The following is a 16,756-nucleotide window of genomic DNA, read 5'->3' as shown; positions in this document are numbered from 1 at the left end:
TCCATGGGAAGAGGTCATGAGATAGGCCATTCTGCTGTCTGTTTGGGGAAGAAGTTAGAGGAGCAACCTGGTCTAGTGGGAGATGTTTGCCCATGCAGGGAGGTTGGAACTAGAGGATCTTTAAAGTCCTTTCCAACCCAACCCATTCTATGGCTGCTCGAGGGCATGGATTATTTGCAATTTCCTTACTGTAAATAAGCCTGAAGGGGTTAAACTCATCCTTTTCTTCCTAATGGTGTGGCATCTGAGTCTGGCTGCAGTATGATGAAATAAGTGAGTAATGATGAGTCTTCATGCTCAGTCTGAGCTGCACGTAGCCTTTCTGCTGACTTGGTCTTCAGCTGCATGCAGCTATGGTGGGACTGCAGTAGACAAAGATGTCTTAGTGCCTGTTCTTTGTAAGCCATTAAGAGATGCCTTCCATCCCCCATCAGTATAATGTTGACAAATGATTGTTTTCACAAACAACCGTTTTGTTTTGCTCAGACAAAAGAGCAAAGAGCTCGAAAACCTGAAAAGCCATGGGTCAAGATGTGTTGTGTCATTGGAAGTCCTTGTTCTGCCCCCAGTGTTACTTCTGTTTCAGGGGAGCTTAGGATTGATTGCTGAACATACTCTTATGATGTTGTGACCTCTTCAATGGCTAGACAAGAGTTCTTGCCCATAGTTCCTGAGTTTATATGAGCCCACAATGAGCCCTTTCCCATAAATGTTCTGTTTCTCTGTGGCTCTTCTGTTAATCTGCAAAGATAAGGAGCCTGTGGGGTGTCTGGCTTGGAGCCAGGCTTGATTTATTTATTTATTTATTTTTGTCTTTGGAAGTCTTAAGATTTGGTGGCCATTTTTCCTTTTAAATGTTTCTGTTGATGCTGTGAATCTCTCAAGCCATTAATCAGCTTTCACCTTCTCCAGAAAGTCCAGTATTCCATCTATTATGCACACATTGATTTGCTACTGTCTCCTCAGGGTTCCTGAAACTCTTAATTAAACTAGAGGCTTCCCCATCCCACCAGCAGCTCTAACCTGTAACAATTGTCTGCCTTGTTGTCCTGGAGCTCCAGTTTGCCTTCCTTTCTCTAGGGGCTCTGGCAAGCTTTCCTTCCTCCACAGAGGCACCCTCTGAGTAAATGCCAAAGGACACTTTGTTAGTTACTAGCAACTGCTGAAGAATTTAACCCTTGGCAACATTTTGTTCAAATCCAAGAGTGGTCGCCTGCCAGCTCTGCTTCTCCAAAGGATATTGTCCTTAGTGCTTTACAGTTGTACAAAAGGACTAGAAACTGTAGTAGCAGAACATGTGTAGTGTTGATTGTAAGCTCAGCTGTCCAGTGCTCTGTGCTGGAAGGCAGGGCTGTGTTCAAACACTTGTGTCTGTCCATCAGGCCCTTCTGGGGTTCAGAGGAGCTTGTGTGCTGAAACTGCTGTTCAGGCAGCTTTTCCTGAGGAGTATATAATTGAGGAGCCACAAATGTGGATGGCTTTCTTGATGTGACTTCTGTGCTGCTGTCAGGATTCTTTGATCCACTACAATGACACTGGGATATGTTCCTTGTACAAATTACAGTTGAAAACCATCCCAAGCTGTTTAAATGTGGCACAAATCTCTGCTTCGGGACTCGGCTAGAAAACTGCCTGGGTTTCCCACACCTGAATGGGGAAGCAGGAAACAAACATTGCAGTTGTTTTCACTGTTAACTCAGTAAACTAATCTCTACAAGGCAATAAGGTTCTCTAATAATGTATCCCAACACAAACAGCTATAGAAATCTTGCAACCTGAACTGTCTGTTCTCAGTCCTGCCGAACGAGTTGTTCTTTCTAGCAATATTCATACTCGCTAAGCAGAGATCAAAGTTCCTGTTAAGGAAATGTTAACTTAAGGATGAAATGTAATTTCTTGTGGTTAACTCCTGACAGCCTTGGGGAGGGTTGTTCTCTTCTTGAACCGTTTTGGTTCATGTAGGTAGGTCTTTTGAATAAATAGGATGCAAAGTGATTACCTGCCAAAAACTGGCAGTGAGCCAGGCTGCTTCAGATTGATCCCATCATCCTCCATGTGCACAGTCTGTTTGTCTCAATGAGAATATCCTGGCATGAGTTTTGTCAGTGGCTCCAGGTTATCTGAGCTATTCAGAGCAGGACTTAAAAGCTCATCTGAAATACCTGGACTAGTGGAGAGGTCAGTAGGTGGTGCCCAGTACAGTGTTTGAGAGAGAGATTCCACGAACCAAACTCTTTTCCTCTACATATCCTATCAAGATCCTCAAAGGATCTTGTCAACAATTGCAGCTGGAGCCAGGAGTAGCTTTGCTTTTTGCATTCCTACTCTGGGGTAAAGAGACCTGTGAAAATAAAGCTTTTAAGCATGGGTATGACACAGAACCACAGAAGAAGGTTAACATGGTTAAAACAGGCATCACCTCCCTCTGCCATTTAATCTTTGGGTTAAACTGCTTCTTGCTTAGCACTCTGAAAACACCACAAATACCAGTTGACAGCTTTCCCCTCTTACCTTTACCCATTGTTTCTTAGTGCTGGAGTAGCACTAGCAAGGACATAAAACAATTTTAATGACTTGCACAACTTGAATTCCCTTCAGTATTGCCAGAACTCACACCCAGTTTGCTCTCTACAGCTTCTTTTTCAGAGCGAGTGCGGAACATGTCTCCAGATGAGATCAAAATCCCTCCTGAGCCTCCTGGCAGATGTTCTAACCACTTGCAGGTTGGTATCAGTCCACTTCCACCTTATTTTTCTAAAAGGCTTGCATTTCAGTAGGGAAGGGGATATTTGAGAGCTCTGCTTGGTATTTTTGCACAGGTCAAAAATCCAGCATAAAAACTGGGGTTTTACCACCCTGAGTTTGTGGATGCACTGTGAAAGTGCCTTAGACTTGTCAGCAATTCTAGTTGAGGAGTCTCAAAGTAGCTTAAAGCTGTTTTCCAGTCTCTGTAGGTCTCTTATGCTTTAAATGGCTCTTGATCCCACCAGTGACACAGAAGCAATGTTTATTGTGAAAGCTGCTCTCCTCTTACCTCAGCAAATTCAGCTCTGTAGGAAGAAACAAATCATTGTTTTTCTGTACAGGGCTGAGAATCCCCTAACTGGAATAGCTGAGGGAGTATTGACTGGATTCCTGTTCCACCTACATATCTCGAAATGATAAACATTTAGAGGGAAGGCCAGTCACTTCGAGGCAGAAAAAGAAAACAAATGCATGTTTTCTCTGGTGCACACCCAAGTAATTGCAGTGACCAACTTTGCAATAACCTTCTGCTCTGTCCCCCTCCTGATGGAGAGCAAATGAAAGAGCAGAGGTTGCTGTTTCCTACAACCCATTTGAGTTGTAACTGCAGCTATCTGTCCAGTAGAAATAAAAGTAAAGAATTGGTTCTGGAATGCTCTGTAAAGTGAGGTGCTGATGTGCAGTGGTGTCACAGGCTGATGCCAGGGGGGCTGTCGGTCCCCACAAGTGGTGATTCAGAATGACTCACTATCCAGCTCATGCTTTCTTCTCCACACAGGGTACCTGGGCACACCCATCCCTTCTCTTGCATTGCAGGAGAATCTTACTGTTCTGGCATCAAGGAATCCGAGTGTGTTAGATCTGAGGAATGCACAGAGCTTGGGAAAGCAGACAGAATAAAGCAGATTTTCTCCCACTTTGAGAGCAGCTTACTAGGCTAAATCAAAGGAGAACTTGTCCTCTGTTAGCAGGTCAAACCACATCTTAGAGCACTGTGAGCAGGGAGATGGGGTTGTTCCTTAGAGATGCAAAATATTCTAGGCTTTTCACTGTTGATTTGCTCTTTCCTTTTGTCAGATTCTTCCTCTAATAAACTGTATCTTGAACTCTGCCAAAAGGGTATTTCTTATTATAAAGTTGATCAAGTAGTTCCCCATCTGTGGACTTTGTGAACCATAGTGCTACTTCCATGGGGAGGGGACAGAAGAGATCATGTATTCAATCACTTTTGCTCCCCAGATTCACATTTTTGCAGTTACTCCTTCAAACCACAATGTGTGTGCTGGGTGTGGAGGTTGTGTAATTTCTTCTTGCCAGTTTTGTGGGGACCTGATGAAAATATATCTTATCAAGTCTTTTTAAAAGTTGATGAAATAGGAGCTCTTAACAGTCCTCTTTTATCCCAGGCATCAGCAAACCCTTAGACAATAGTCAGTTCTGTGTTGGTGCTGACTGTCCTCACAGAGGGAGACACAAAATGACTTATCCAGAAGCAACAAAGGAAAATTAACTCAGCTCTCCCATTCTGAAAGACTGAAAGTCTAACCTCTGGTTTTACTTCATGTGCCTCTTGTACATGAGAAATTTGTCCCAAAAAGATTAGGGAAATTACTGAGAATATTCTCCCAGGAGTATCACTTGAGTATATATTCCACCTGAAAGTTTCTGCTTTTGCTAACCCTTCAGCATCACCAGAGTAAAAATACTTTTAAGGTCTTTCACTACCTTGCTAAGGAAGGAAAAAAATCATGTTTATATCAAGATCTGTCAGTCCTTTTGGAAAGCAGTGATCAGCCTGTCTGGCCTTAGGGGAGAGGTGGAATCCTTGCTCTCTGCAAGGAGGTCACTTGTTCAGTTGGCTTGTTTCCACATGTACACTTTTGATAGTCAGCTGGAGTGCTCCTCCTTTTTGAACTGGCTCACCATATCATCTTTCTCCCTTAGGATAAAATTCAAAAGCTCTATGAGAGGAAAATAAAAGAGGGCATGGATATGAACTACATCATTCAGAGGAAAAAGGAGTTCCGCAACCCCAGGTGAGCCTGGGGAAGATTCCAAGAATTTTCCGCTTTGCTGGAGTTGTAGCAGAAACAGGGCTCTAAGCAAGAGGTACTGCTGCTTACAACAATGACAGAGCCATAATTTGATTGTAACTGAAACAGTAAAACTCTCCTCTATGTTCTGTGAGGCATCAACTAGTGTTGGTGTGTTGGTTAAATTTTAAATGTACAGGATGAAATATTTTAGAAGATGTGTCTGTTCTGGAGCTGGGAGCTTTATTTGGTAGAAGTGAAAAGTAATGTGTTTGTTTCATGGCATTCCACATCCATCATAGGAAGTGTAGCTTCCCAGGTTCTGATTTTGCTCTTGCAGTGTGAAGAGCTGATAACCTCTTTCTAGTTATAAATCTGAAACACGGGGGCTGTGGCTCAGTGACTCTGTTCTGAACTCTTGCCTTTCCTTTGCAGCATCTATGAAAAGCTGATCCAGTTTTGTTCAATTGATGAACTTGGGACAAATTACCCAAAGGTGAGGTGCAATACTTCTGACTGGCAAGGTAGTGGGTAAATGTTTATATAGGGGTGCAAGGTCTTACCTCAGGTATTCTTGAGCTGGCTTGTTTAGAGGCCCTTTAAGGGAACTTTAGTCTGATCCTTTGCATTGAAGTGACCATTTTTATGTGGTACTAAGTGAGCCTCAGTGCCTCCAGCTTTGCTATAATGATTCTGAACAAAAGCTGCTGAAGTGTTTAGATACACCTGAAACTCCATGGGGGGAATAACAGCTGAGCAGCAGAAAAATGCATGATTATCCCATTATCCTGTTGGCTTCAGAGCTGCTGCTTCGTTCACAACACAACATGGCCCTACAAAAGAAGGTCTGATGTGATCTTCATGTCACTGGGATACAAAAAGAAATCAGAAATTAATTTCATTACTGAACAGAAATACAGAAAACATTTTTGAACTGGCTTTTGTGTACATGTGGAACTAGCCCTAATCCCTAATCCTAATTGTTTTTCTTCAGGACATGTTTGATCCTCATGGCTGGTCAGAGGATTCCTATTATGAAGCACTAGGTAATTCCAGGAAGTCTTGGGTTTTTGGAGGTTTTTTTGTCCTAACTTAGCTCTTTGTGTTTTGTAGTTAATTAACTGCACTAGAGTCTTCACTTCCTTTCTAAATGAGAAATCATCACATGCTGCTCTTTAACCACTTCATTCTGGTTGGATGTGCCTGAATGTTATTGATGCTTCATCAGTCTGGAAAGCCCTTTCATTGAAATTGGTTCTACAGGGTTTTCATCTGTCAAGTCATTAATTTAGTCCTGTGATGCCTTGATTAAAAAGCAGTAGCTGGTTTCATGGCATTTTACAAATTTTCCTATACAAAAATGTGAAGTTTTTGATTGTTTATGATGGGAAGTGTGTGAGTGAGAGAGAATGATGCATTTTTACTGTTCCTGGTGCTTCTTGTAACTTCTAATCTCTCTCAGCTAAAGCCCAGAAGATTGAAATGGACAAACTGGAGAAGGCCAAGAAGGAACGCACCAAGGTACTCAAGATACAGACAAGCAGGGCTTTTGTTTGCTTCCCTGCTGAGTTTAATTGCCTTGCTTTGCTGTTTCTTAGGAACTGTGCTCTGTGCTAATCCTTTCTGGTTTTGCCTTGTTTCTGACCTTTCTTTTTGCATGGCTTTTTCCAAGCTGCACAGATCAAGTTCTTTGTCCTTTCTTATAGGTCCCTTTCTCTAAGATGTTTATTCCACTGAACTTCCTTCTGGTGTGTCAGTATTTTTAAACCAGAGCTCCTTAAATAGTATTCAATAAGCCAGATACAGGCAATAGAATGCACAAATAGCTTTTTTCTTAATCTGTGACATTTTGCCTGGTGGCATAGCCTACTTATAGCTTAATTGCCCCACCATATCTCCTTTTGACACAATATCTGTTTTCTGTTCATGATATTGCCTTTTTGCATGAACATCCAGAAATGTTGGGCCTAGTTTAACTTCAGCTGGGCTTGTTGCAAAATGTACAGTATTATGTACCCCCCAAAGAGAACACAGGCTTTGGAAGATCTGATTCCTGTGCTTCAGTGGTGTTACCTTTAAGCCAGTGGCTGGCATTAGAAGACTGTCTAATGTTGGAGATGGCCATCTAACCTTGCAGAAGGCTCCTTCCAGAGTCAGTGTGCAGGGGTACTTTTTCCCTGCGTGCATGTTGTGTCTTGCTCCTTGTTTTGTTTTGTGAACAGTAACCCAGGTATCTGGTTACGTCCTAGCCCGTATGTGCAGTTTTGGAAGTCTGAGGCTGCATGCTGGTGTAGCCCTTGTTGCTAGGTTTCCTCCTCTGATGCAGTGAATCATGCAGGCAGGGACTTGTCTTGCATGTTTCTTAAAGGAGAAAAAGAACAATAACTTTATAAATATGTTCTTTAATAGCCAGGATCTATCTTTTCTGAGTTATATTCAAATTTTTTATACAAATGAACACATTTTTACTGTATTGGACTTAGGAGCTGGGTTTGCAGGAGTCCTTAATGTTCATGACCCCAGTACACTTTGGTCTGAGGTCTACATCTAATCCTGCTGCATGACAGTCAGCTTGGAGGCCAGTCTCACATGACACTAAAGCTGTTCTCAGAGCAGCAATGTGGGTTAAAAAAGACTGTATAATAACCTATTTTTGTCTTCTCCCCTTTCTCCTCTGTGTCTCTCCCTTCCCAGATTGAGTTTGTGACTGGCACTAAAAAGGGTACAACAACAAGTGCCACTTCTACAACAACCACAACAGCCAGCACCACTGTGGGAGGTAAAGAACAGTTGGGATTGTACCTATTAAGCTGTAGCAGAGCTGGGATTAGTCATTCCTGGAAACTCTGAAGAGTCCTTATTGACTGTGTATATAATGTGAATTCAGTGTCCCTGCCAGGAGTTGATGGACCAGCTTTTCTCTAGTCCCTGCATCCTGTGGCTGTCCTTCTGCAGTGAAAGCTTAGGAGATGGGTTGGATAGTGAAGAAGTTTATTAGTGGGTCAAGAAACCTGCTGATGTTTATGATTTTTAGGGTGTTTATGGGACTGATCCATCCAAGAGATTTGGAAGGACTGAAAATCATTCTCCTGCCTTTGAAATGGAGAGGAAAGGGGAGAAAAACACTGGAGGCTGATGAGTGTGTCCTGTGCCTGAGCAACTGTGTGCTCTGTTAAAATGCAATATGCTTTGGGGCAGGGAGTGGACCTGTCTCCCATTTGGCTGGAGTTCAGGTGTTGAGTTTTGCTTTGACTCTTGAGGTATAAAGTTGTCTTTGCTCCTCAAGATTTGCTGCCTGCGTATGCAGGAATTAATGTGAGGGCAGGTTGCCTAGTCAAGCAGTGGGGTTGGCAAGACAAGGGGCTACAAGGGGACTGGTGACTTTTAGCATAATCCTAATCCTCCTTTGTTTGATCTGGTCAAATTCACAGATGCCCAGAAGAGGAAGAGCAAGTGGGACTCGGCCATCCCTGTAACAACGATAGCTCAGCCCACCATCCTCACCACTACTGCAACACTGCCAGGGGTTGTCACAGTGACAACCAGCGCGAGCGGATCCAAAACTACAGTCATATCAGCTGTTGGCACCATCGTGAAAAAGGCAAAGCAGTGACTGGTGTGCTGGGCCTGGAATTTTTGGGTTTAATTTCTACTGAAGCCATTGTTCTCGGAAGGGAGGGGTAACTTTTGCGTTCGGTAAAAGATGATGAGACTCAGCAACAGACAGACCACAGTTCCCTTTGGAAGGAAAGGGGGCAGGAGCAGGCACGCCAGCCGTGTGCCCACAGGAATGGACCTCTGCTGAAAATTACTCTGCCTCTTCTTGCTGTGGGAAGAACCAGTCTGTTCTTCTGTGTTGTGCTGGAGGAAGGTGGCATCTGGAGTCAGCCTGTAAAAGTGAGCTTATTAGTGACTGCATTAGGGTCTTCTTTCCTACTTGTAAGTCTGGTTTAGCTGGGGGGAGGCAGTAGGAGTATCAGTATTACCCATGTGTGTTCCAGCCTATGCTCAAAGGCTGCTAGCAGCTTGTGGCATGTGCCTCCCTCACGTGTGCTAACTCAGTTCCAAAGGAATTAAAGCAGACACAATTGGTCAGTGTCCATCTTCAGATGCGTAGCAGAGACTTGAGGTGATCTACACCTTTGAATGTGGGCTCACTCTGTTACAGTGCTGGCATCTGTACCTGGGTGCACACCTGGTAGATCTTAGTGGCCACCTGTTAAATAGTTGAACTATTAAGGAAACTTTGCTGAAATAGTCTTGTAACCATCTGGTAGGGATGGAGATTTCTATGCAGACCCCATCAGCTGTAGAGGTTTGATTTGGGAACTTATTTGCAAAAATAACTCTTCTGTTGCCATGGAATGAGATGGGACAGCAGAGGAGAGTGTCTGATCTTGTTATTGTCTATCTTTGTACTAGATTTTGATGCACTGTGAAAATGCACACATGGCAGTTACTGCTTGCTCCACTGTTGTGAAAAGGTATTTTCAGTTGAAAATGTTATTGTATAAATCTTCTTACCTGTGTAGCAAAAAATTATTATAAAAGTTGAAAAGTCTTTAAAAAAAACAAACCAGAACTGGTGTTGTTCATGTGTCTGCATTTCTCATCTTGGTGAGGGAGAATCAGTATCCATTTGTTGTGCTCTGGGTTTACAGACACCATTAGGTGACTGTGTAGTAATTCCATGAGAGGGGGTTGGCATGAACATTTTTTCACATGGGTAATTTTTTTAAATCTCAAACTCTGGGGTGAAAAAAAACAAATGGAGGCATTAAACTGATTTTGATTGGAGATACTTCTGTTGCAGAGGATGTTCTGAAATAGTTGGTAATTCAGCTGTTCTTCATGCTGGTTTTTTTCAAACCTGTTCCTGAATCTTAAACTTCTGAAGAAGTTCATTTCTAGTACTAGCACTTGGGTCTTTCCTAAAACCCTAAAAAGAAACTCAACAGCACTGAAGTGTTTTCATTTTTGTTTTTTTTGAGGTAGGTGGGATAAATAAACTGAATTATTCCATTTCTGTAGAGAAACAGCTGCTAACCTGGACTTCTTTGCAGTGGTCACTCCAGCTTATTTAAATGGTCTTTCATTCTTAGATCATGGTTTTTCAGATTCAGTAATTTTTCTGTTTCCTGTTGTTTAAGGTGACATTTTTACCCAGTGTCTTTTTTCTAGTGCTTAAGCAGTGATGGGAGAGCAGGTAGCTAGATCAACAAAAGTAGAAATTTCTTAGAATTCAGTGTTGTTTTTTTCAGAGGTTTTTTATGTACCTTGTGTCACTCCTGATCCAGGCTTTGCATTTAGGGAGACGTGGTGAAGAAGGAAGAGGTTGGTTTCCTGGTAACAGCTCCTGTGGCTGAGAGGTATTTTCTGCTCTGGGACTGTTACATGCTCTGCAGAGGATGACACATTTCACCTCACCTACTCAAGGTGTTTATTTCCTTGCCTTGAGGAACAGAGTTTTCAGAGGCTTTTTTTAAAAGGCCAAGGATGTACTTGTGGTAGGAAATACAGCTTTGCAGCTCCTCAAGGCGATTTTCCTGTCTAGAATGTCTTGTACAATTCCAGCCTCTTCAAAACTTGTGTGGTATAAATATCTATTTTGAAGGTTTGACAGTGAAACTGCAGCAGAGTGGCACCAGCTGCTGCAGTTTCTCTCAGGCTGTAGCTTGAAGGCAAACTTTGGGCAGCAGAAGGATCCCTGCAATTGTCTGCTGCTGTGAATAGGGGCAGGAGGTGTGTTTGGGCTTCTGGAACAACTGACATTCCTCTAATGAGTTTCCTTACTATGTGTGCTGAGAGCAAGTCTGAGCTGAGTGAGATTAAATATCTGAATGGGATGTGTGCCAGGACACAGAAATGGAGCCCAGTGCCAGAGGCATCAGCCAGTCTTGTGCATCCCCTTCCTCTCCTGCCTGGGGCTGCTGATAAACACAAGGTGGGACACATGTCAATTTAACCAAATTTACAGATTAAAGAAATCACAATGGAAAAGATTTTGTGCCTTTGTAAGAACTTGACAGTCTTTTGCCTGAGTCCCTGTAAAGCTGAATCAGAAGTGGTCACTCATCTCCTGACAGACAAAAATCCCTGGGAGATGGTGTTTTTTTCAGACTGTTCCCACTACCATGATGTGAAACTCCTCCCTGACTCTTACTTCTGCTTGGTTTCTCAATTTCTCTTGTAATTTTGAAAGACTGCTATGGAAGTGTGTAACTGCATCTGACTGATAATGCATGAAAAGTCATTCTTGAGCCTAACCAGGAACAACTGTGCTACATGAATTAGCTTGATTATGAGGAAATATTATTTATACAACTAGTTAAGCATGTCAGCACTTGTTCTTTGTGTGCCCTGCCATGCTGGGGGAGAGGAGCAGCACAGGAAAATGTGTGTGAATTTCTTCTTTTCAGAGCTACTCTCAGAATGCAGCTGAACAGATCCAGAGGAATAGGTTTGTGGGAAGAGAAAAAAAAACTTGATTTAAAAAAAATGAAATAAGAAAGTATCATCTGCAGCTGTGAGTCTGAAGCTGGGCTCCAGCCTGCTGCTTGGCACCTGGCACAGGACAGCTCCTGAAGGTCTTGGGGATGAATCATTTAGCCACAGAAGCTACTGAACATTGTTTAAGTGCAAGTATCTTATTTGTACCACACATCCTGGCACCCCACCCCTTCCTCTTCCATGCACCCTCTTCCTTCTTGCTCTGTAACATCCATAGTCATTCCAAAGCTCTGGATTTATTTGCAGACTTTGCAGGCAGAGCTAAGAAGTGCTGCTCGTGTAGCTCCTGCCTTGCTGCAGCAGGCAGGGAGGGACAACACCCTGCAATGCTGGAGCAACAGGCATGATCCTCATGGATCAGCAGGGCTTTGGTGGTGCTACGTAGAGGGCTGAAGAGGAAACTTCCCCAACCCAGCTGTGCTGAGCAGGGGTGGCCGTGAGGCACCTGCAGCAGCAGTTTCCAGGCTCCTGCAGGAGACCTGGCTGAGCTGGGCTGTGCTCTGGCAGCCAACTCTGCTCTCATGGCTGGAGTGTTTGCTGTCTGCAGTGGAGAAGGTACCTGGAAAGATGCAGGATTTGGTTGGTGGATTCTTTCTCTCCCTTTTCCAAAAAGCTGGAGCAGAGATGCCAACCATTGTGTAACTGACTTGCAGGCAGGACAATAGCTCACTGCTCTTGTTTATCTTTGTTGTTGCTATCGGAAGTAATAGAGGGATCTACAGGTTGAAAAGTGCAGTTCTAGGAAAAAGCCTTTCCTACCTTGGAGAACATGACCATGCAGGTGCTGGCTTGAACTCAGCTGTGGTCAGCCAGTGCACCAGAGGAAGGTGGAGGAAGCTTCAGGTATTCAAGAGCCATGACCTGAGGGAAAAGGATCCTTTCCTGGCCCATGAAGCCATAGCCTGAAGCCCCAAAATGGGAGGTTTGACTCATTTACTTATCAGAAACCTGTATGGCTGTGGTGGTACCAGGGCTGTGTGGTGGCTGCTGAGCACAGGGGGGCTGCAGAGACTGGGTGTTCAGTGCCTGTGTCTGAAACAGCCCCTGAGAACTGCCAGCTGCCCCTGAGCTGCACTCATGAAAACTCACCACTCACACAGCTAAAAGGTTCTTTGTGCTGCTGCTGCAATAGTGGTTGCTCAGGCTGCACTTTGACTCCTAAAAAAATTCATTCTTGCCTCTCCTCCCAGTGGGGACTAACCATGCCCAGGAGAGGAATACCCATCCCCTTTTCATTATTCCTCAGGCTGAGAATTACAGGCTCATGCTCCTTGAAAACCATAAGCCTTCTCTCTGCTTATCACCTTTTCAAGCATGGGTGTCTCCCAGCTTGAGGAGGTTTGTCTTAGCTGAAACTCCACATTCAGGTGTGTGTCTCTGCTGTTCTGGGCTGCTCAGCGGAGGGAGCAGGGCTGCTGAAATGAAGTCATCCTTGGCAGAGTTGGTTCTGCTCTCACCCTCCCTTCTGAAGTCTCTTCTCCCACCTCCATGCCCTGAGGTGTTGATTTTCTTTCCTATTTGCTTGTTGTGATTTGGAGATCTATCTTCCTTTGATGCTGTTGTGGGAAGGGATTTTGTGTGTTCAGGTTTTACTTTTCATTTTATGTCTCACTGGCTGCTGCTTAACCCGGAGAGCAGGTGGGGAGGGGCAGCCCTTGCCAGCCCCACCTCAAACTGTAAAATGTGAGCACCTGAAGCTATGTTTTACTTGGATTGCTGCTGCACTGTCTGTTTTATGAGAGTTATTTACTGAGACTTGAAAAAAAACCCCAAACCTAAAAGCAGAAGTCACCCCTGCCAGGGCTCTGGGCCATGCCAAGCTCTGCCCATGACAGCTCCAGCTCTGGCAGTGCGGAGGTGATTGCTGCAGCCAACACCTGCACGAGCTCCTTTCCAGCTCTTTATCATTGCAGGGGAGAAGAAGTTGGAACTTTCTGTGAAGCCCCTCAAACAGATGGTCTTTGCAACGTGCCCAGAAGGTCACCAAAGGGTATGTGCTGCTCACTCCTGCTAAATGCCAACTCAGGAAGGCCTAGAGTTGTTTCCTCTGGAGAAAGAGACGTGATTTTCAGCTGGGCTCTCCAGGACTGTCTAACATTAAAAGAAATAAATTACTGTTGAGTTGCAAGACCCAGAAGGGGCAGTGAGGTTCCACTCAAGTCTCCTCTTCTTCTGGGGAGTGTTGGCACCAGCCTGTTCATGCCTCACTCCTACAGAGCAGTTTTCCACCCCTGAGCTTTGCCGTGCGCTGCTGTTCCTCTGTTTATGTTCAGCTTCCTTCCTTTTGTTCTAAGCCAGAGCCATGGACACCAAGGACTTCCAATATTTGGGCTTTGTTTATTTGAGACTTGTCTTTGGCTGGGGCTGAGCTCGGGCTTTCCCTTGCCAATAAACAGCAAAGCACCAGGATTTCACAAGGAAAGGTTTTGCCTCTTCACGTAGAAGGCGTCTGTCTGTCTGTCTGTTTGTCCTCTGCTGCGTTTGTGTGATCCCAGCATTAGGAAGAAAACAAGCTTGACTTTTGGTGCAGCAAGGAAAGGTGAAGTGGCTGGTCCTTTTAACCTCTCTCCTCTTTGCACAGCCTCTTGTGGTGCCTGGAGACCGTGACAAGAGATGACAACCCACCTTCTCTCCCTGTTTGTGTTGGCTGGCTCCTCACAAGATTCTCACCCACACTGCTGAATGTCTTCCATGGGGCAGCCAACACAAAGGGGAGGAAAGGTGGGCCAGCATCTTGCTCAATCTTTCAAACATCCCATCAGTGTTTTCAGCCCTATGGCAGCAGGGTAGGATGAGAACGTAACCCTGGACAGGTCCCTTTTCCTCTGGATGGATGTTTGGGTTGTGGTAGGCTGAAGTTTTATCCCAAATCCTTCACTAACATTTTCCTCTTGTGTTGTTTTGGTGGCCAGCTGTCCTCTTGCTGCTTGTCTGTCCTGGGGCAAAAGGGCATCAGTGCCATTCAGCAAAGAGGTTTTCTTTTAGCTGAGTGTTCCTGACACTGAACATCCATTGCAGAGCAAACAGCCACACATAGTTAGTGCTGTCTTAGGGGAAAGGCTGAAGAAGATAACATGGGAGGATTTCATCCTGCACTTTTAATTACCTGGGTAATTATATCAAACATAATTTAGTGCAATAAATTATGTGCACATGACTGCACATTAATAATACATTATGAAGCATTCCTTAAACTTATGCCAGATAGGAGGGTGTTGCTAATGCTGTGTCCAGAGCAGCTATGGGATCAAGTCTTTATTCATTTTTCTTTGAGCAGTGTGTGTTGTTGCAGAGTTCAGCAAGGGAATGAATGTGCTCCAGCAGCAGGATCTGGGCTGTAACCACCAACAGAGACCTAAAAAAAGCCCCAGAGCCATCTCCATGCACACTGCAATGGCAATTCAGACAGAAGAAAGGTTCTGTATGAGCTGGTGTGGCATAAAGCAAGAAGAAAAGAATTAACCCTAAAACCACTTGTAATTGCCAGTAATTGGCACTCGGACTGGTAGTCCCAGCAGACAGAGCAGTAATTTAGTGTGAGCTACAAAAAAAGACTTGTTTTCACTCCTAGGGCAATTGTTTTTTTAGGCCCACTTTGCCACAGCAGAACATTCCCTGATGTGTAACTGTGAGCTCCACCATGGATGGGGTTGTGAGCTTTGGTGGAGCCTCCAGCAGCAAAATCTGCTGCTCCCTCCTCTCCAAAGTCCCTCTTCTTGGTGATTTAAACCAGCAGATGTTGCAGCAAAAGCCTGATCCAGCAGGCAGCAAGTGTGAGAGACTGAACAATGGCAAAAGCTTGAGTTCACCAGGTGTTCTTCTCAGGTCAAATATTTCATAGAAATTGCCTGAAAGTCAACCCATAAAATAATTTTTTTAACAGAAAATGCTGTGAAAATCTGTTAAGTTCTTACGACTTTGAGAATGTATAATTCCTCTTTGCTTTGGTGCATTAAAGTTTAGTGGTGGGATTAGCTCAATATCAGAAAGTATCTTGCCTTTTGTCAGCCCTGAACTGCAGCCCAGTTACAAACCTCTGGGAAAATTCATGCTCCATTTGCTTGGAGATCTGTTAGGGACAAAGGGACACTTCTCAAAGAAAGGTGGAAAATTAACATCTTGGGCTCTTCTGCCAGCACCAGGGTAAATAAACGGGCTCCTTCTCACACCTGGATGTGCTGAGCAGAGCTGGTCCCATTCCTCACTCCTCAGGCTGCTGGGATGAAGGGGAGGGAGATGGTGTCAGGCAGCCCTGGGGCTGCTGGAGGGTGTGTAGGTGAGACCAGAGGCACTTGACAAGAGGCAACACAAGCATCCTCAGTCTCAGGTGGAGAAAGGACCTCCAGAAACTGGGGACACTAAAGACCATGCTGGAAGCCATCTGCTCCCAGGCTTTTCTGGTTGCCTCCAGGGCTCCTGCTGGGGAACCATTACTAAAATACTTTTAAGTAACGTATTTCTTGCTTGTAGCTCAAATTGTGTTGTTGTTTGCTTTTTTTTTCACTCCAGCACCTGGCAGCAGGGCTTGTCCCAGTGCCCAGGGAGAACTGTGCAGGTGGGAGGTGGGATGGGTGCTGCTGTGGACAGGACCAGAGGAGGTGAGCAGACACCTCTGCAAGCACCAGGACCTGCTGGGGAAGCTGAAGCCAAATTTTTCTCTCTCTCTCCTCCCTCTGTGGCTCCCCAAGGCAGAGTGGGACCCTCTGCCTTCAGCCCCTCAGCAGTAACCACCTGCCCTTTGCCAGCAGCTGCTGCTGCAGCTCAAGCATCAGAGCCTCCTGTCCCAGCCCCCAGGTTGCAGTAAATGCCTGTTGTGGTTAAAAAGAGCAAAACCCAAAACAAAACCCAAACAACAAAGCCCCTTAATTTTCAGGATTTTTTTGTTTAAATACAGGAAATGGCATGTCCAAAAGGGCCAGGGTAAGGTTGAGATTGCCAAGTCATGTAACTAGGAAATGCCAGAGTTCAACTGCCTGGGCCATCTTCAGCTGCACCCCTGCCTGTTTCCCGTTTGCTGCAGTTTTTAATGGCAGGAGCATGTCCTCCTTTTTCCTGGGGCTTGATCAGTTCACACACATTTTTTTTCTCAAGCTTCCTATTTCTTGTAGTGAAAGGAATCCTGCCCCTTGCTTTCGTTTGAATCAATTCTTGGTCTCCATCGGTAGGGAGTAAATTAGCAGCCACTGTGATGCTGCCTTGATAACAAAGAGGCCCATTTTTGCTCTCAAAGAAAGGCAGGAAATATGCAAATTTTTTGTCTGGATGTTGCTGTTGTTTGTGTTGAAGCTGGGGGGGCTGCAGTTTTCCTCGGGAGGATTTATTTGGGAGGTAAAATGCAGCCTTTGCTGCTTCTGCTCTGGTATGTGTACCCTGCACCATGGGAGGTGTGACTGGGGCTGAGCAGTGATGAATTTCAGGCTCTAAAGCAAAAGGATGCTGTGGGACAAAAGAAAACAGCCTCACCTGAA

General features: G+C 44.6%; 1 protein-coding gene across 1 annotated transcript in view; it reads left to right on the top strand.

The window, feature by feature from the left end:
* The window catches only part of SAP30BP (SAP30 binding protein), a 27,276-nt gene extending 18,885 nt beyond the window's left edge, over window positions 1–8,391 (top strand). The window contains exons 4-10 of the mRNA XM_010002727.1: window positions 2,635–2,723; window positions 4,690–4,781; window positions 5,214–5,274; window positions 5,773–5,824; window positions 6,241–6,299; window positions 7,473–7,557; window positions 8,210–8,391. Of these exons, the coding sequence (XP_010001029.1) occupies window positions 2,635–2,723; window positions 4,690–4,781; window positions 5,214–5,274; window positions 5,773–5,824; window positions 6,241–6,299; window positions 7,473–7,557; window positions 8,210–8,391 (620 nt within the window). The remainder of the gene's footprint in view (window positions 1–2,634; window positions 2,724–4,689; window positions 4,782–5,213; window positions 5,275–5,772; window positions 5,825–6,240; window positions 6,300–7,472; window positions 7,558–8,209) is intronic.
* Window positions 8,392–16,756: the final 8,365 nt, after the last annotated feature.

Source organism: Chaetura pelagica, unplaced genomic scaffold (genome assembly GCF_000747805.2).
Source record: "Chaetura pelagica isolate M959 unplaced genomic scaffold, ChaPel_1.0 scaffold47, whole genome shotgun sequence".
NCBI classification, from domain to species: domain Eukaryota; kingdom Metazoa; phylum Chordata; class Aves; order Apodiformes; family Apodidae; genus Chaetura; species Chaetura pelagica.
This window is presented reverse-complemented; position numbering and strand designations above follow the sequence as displayed.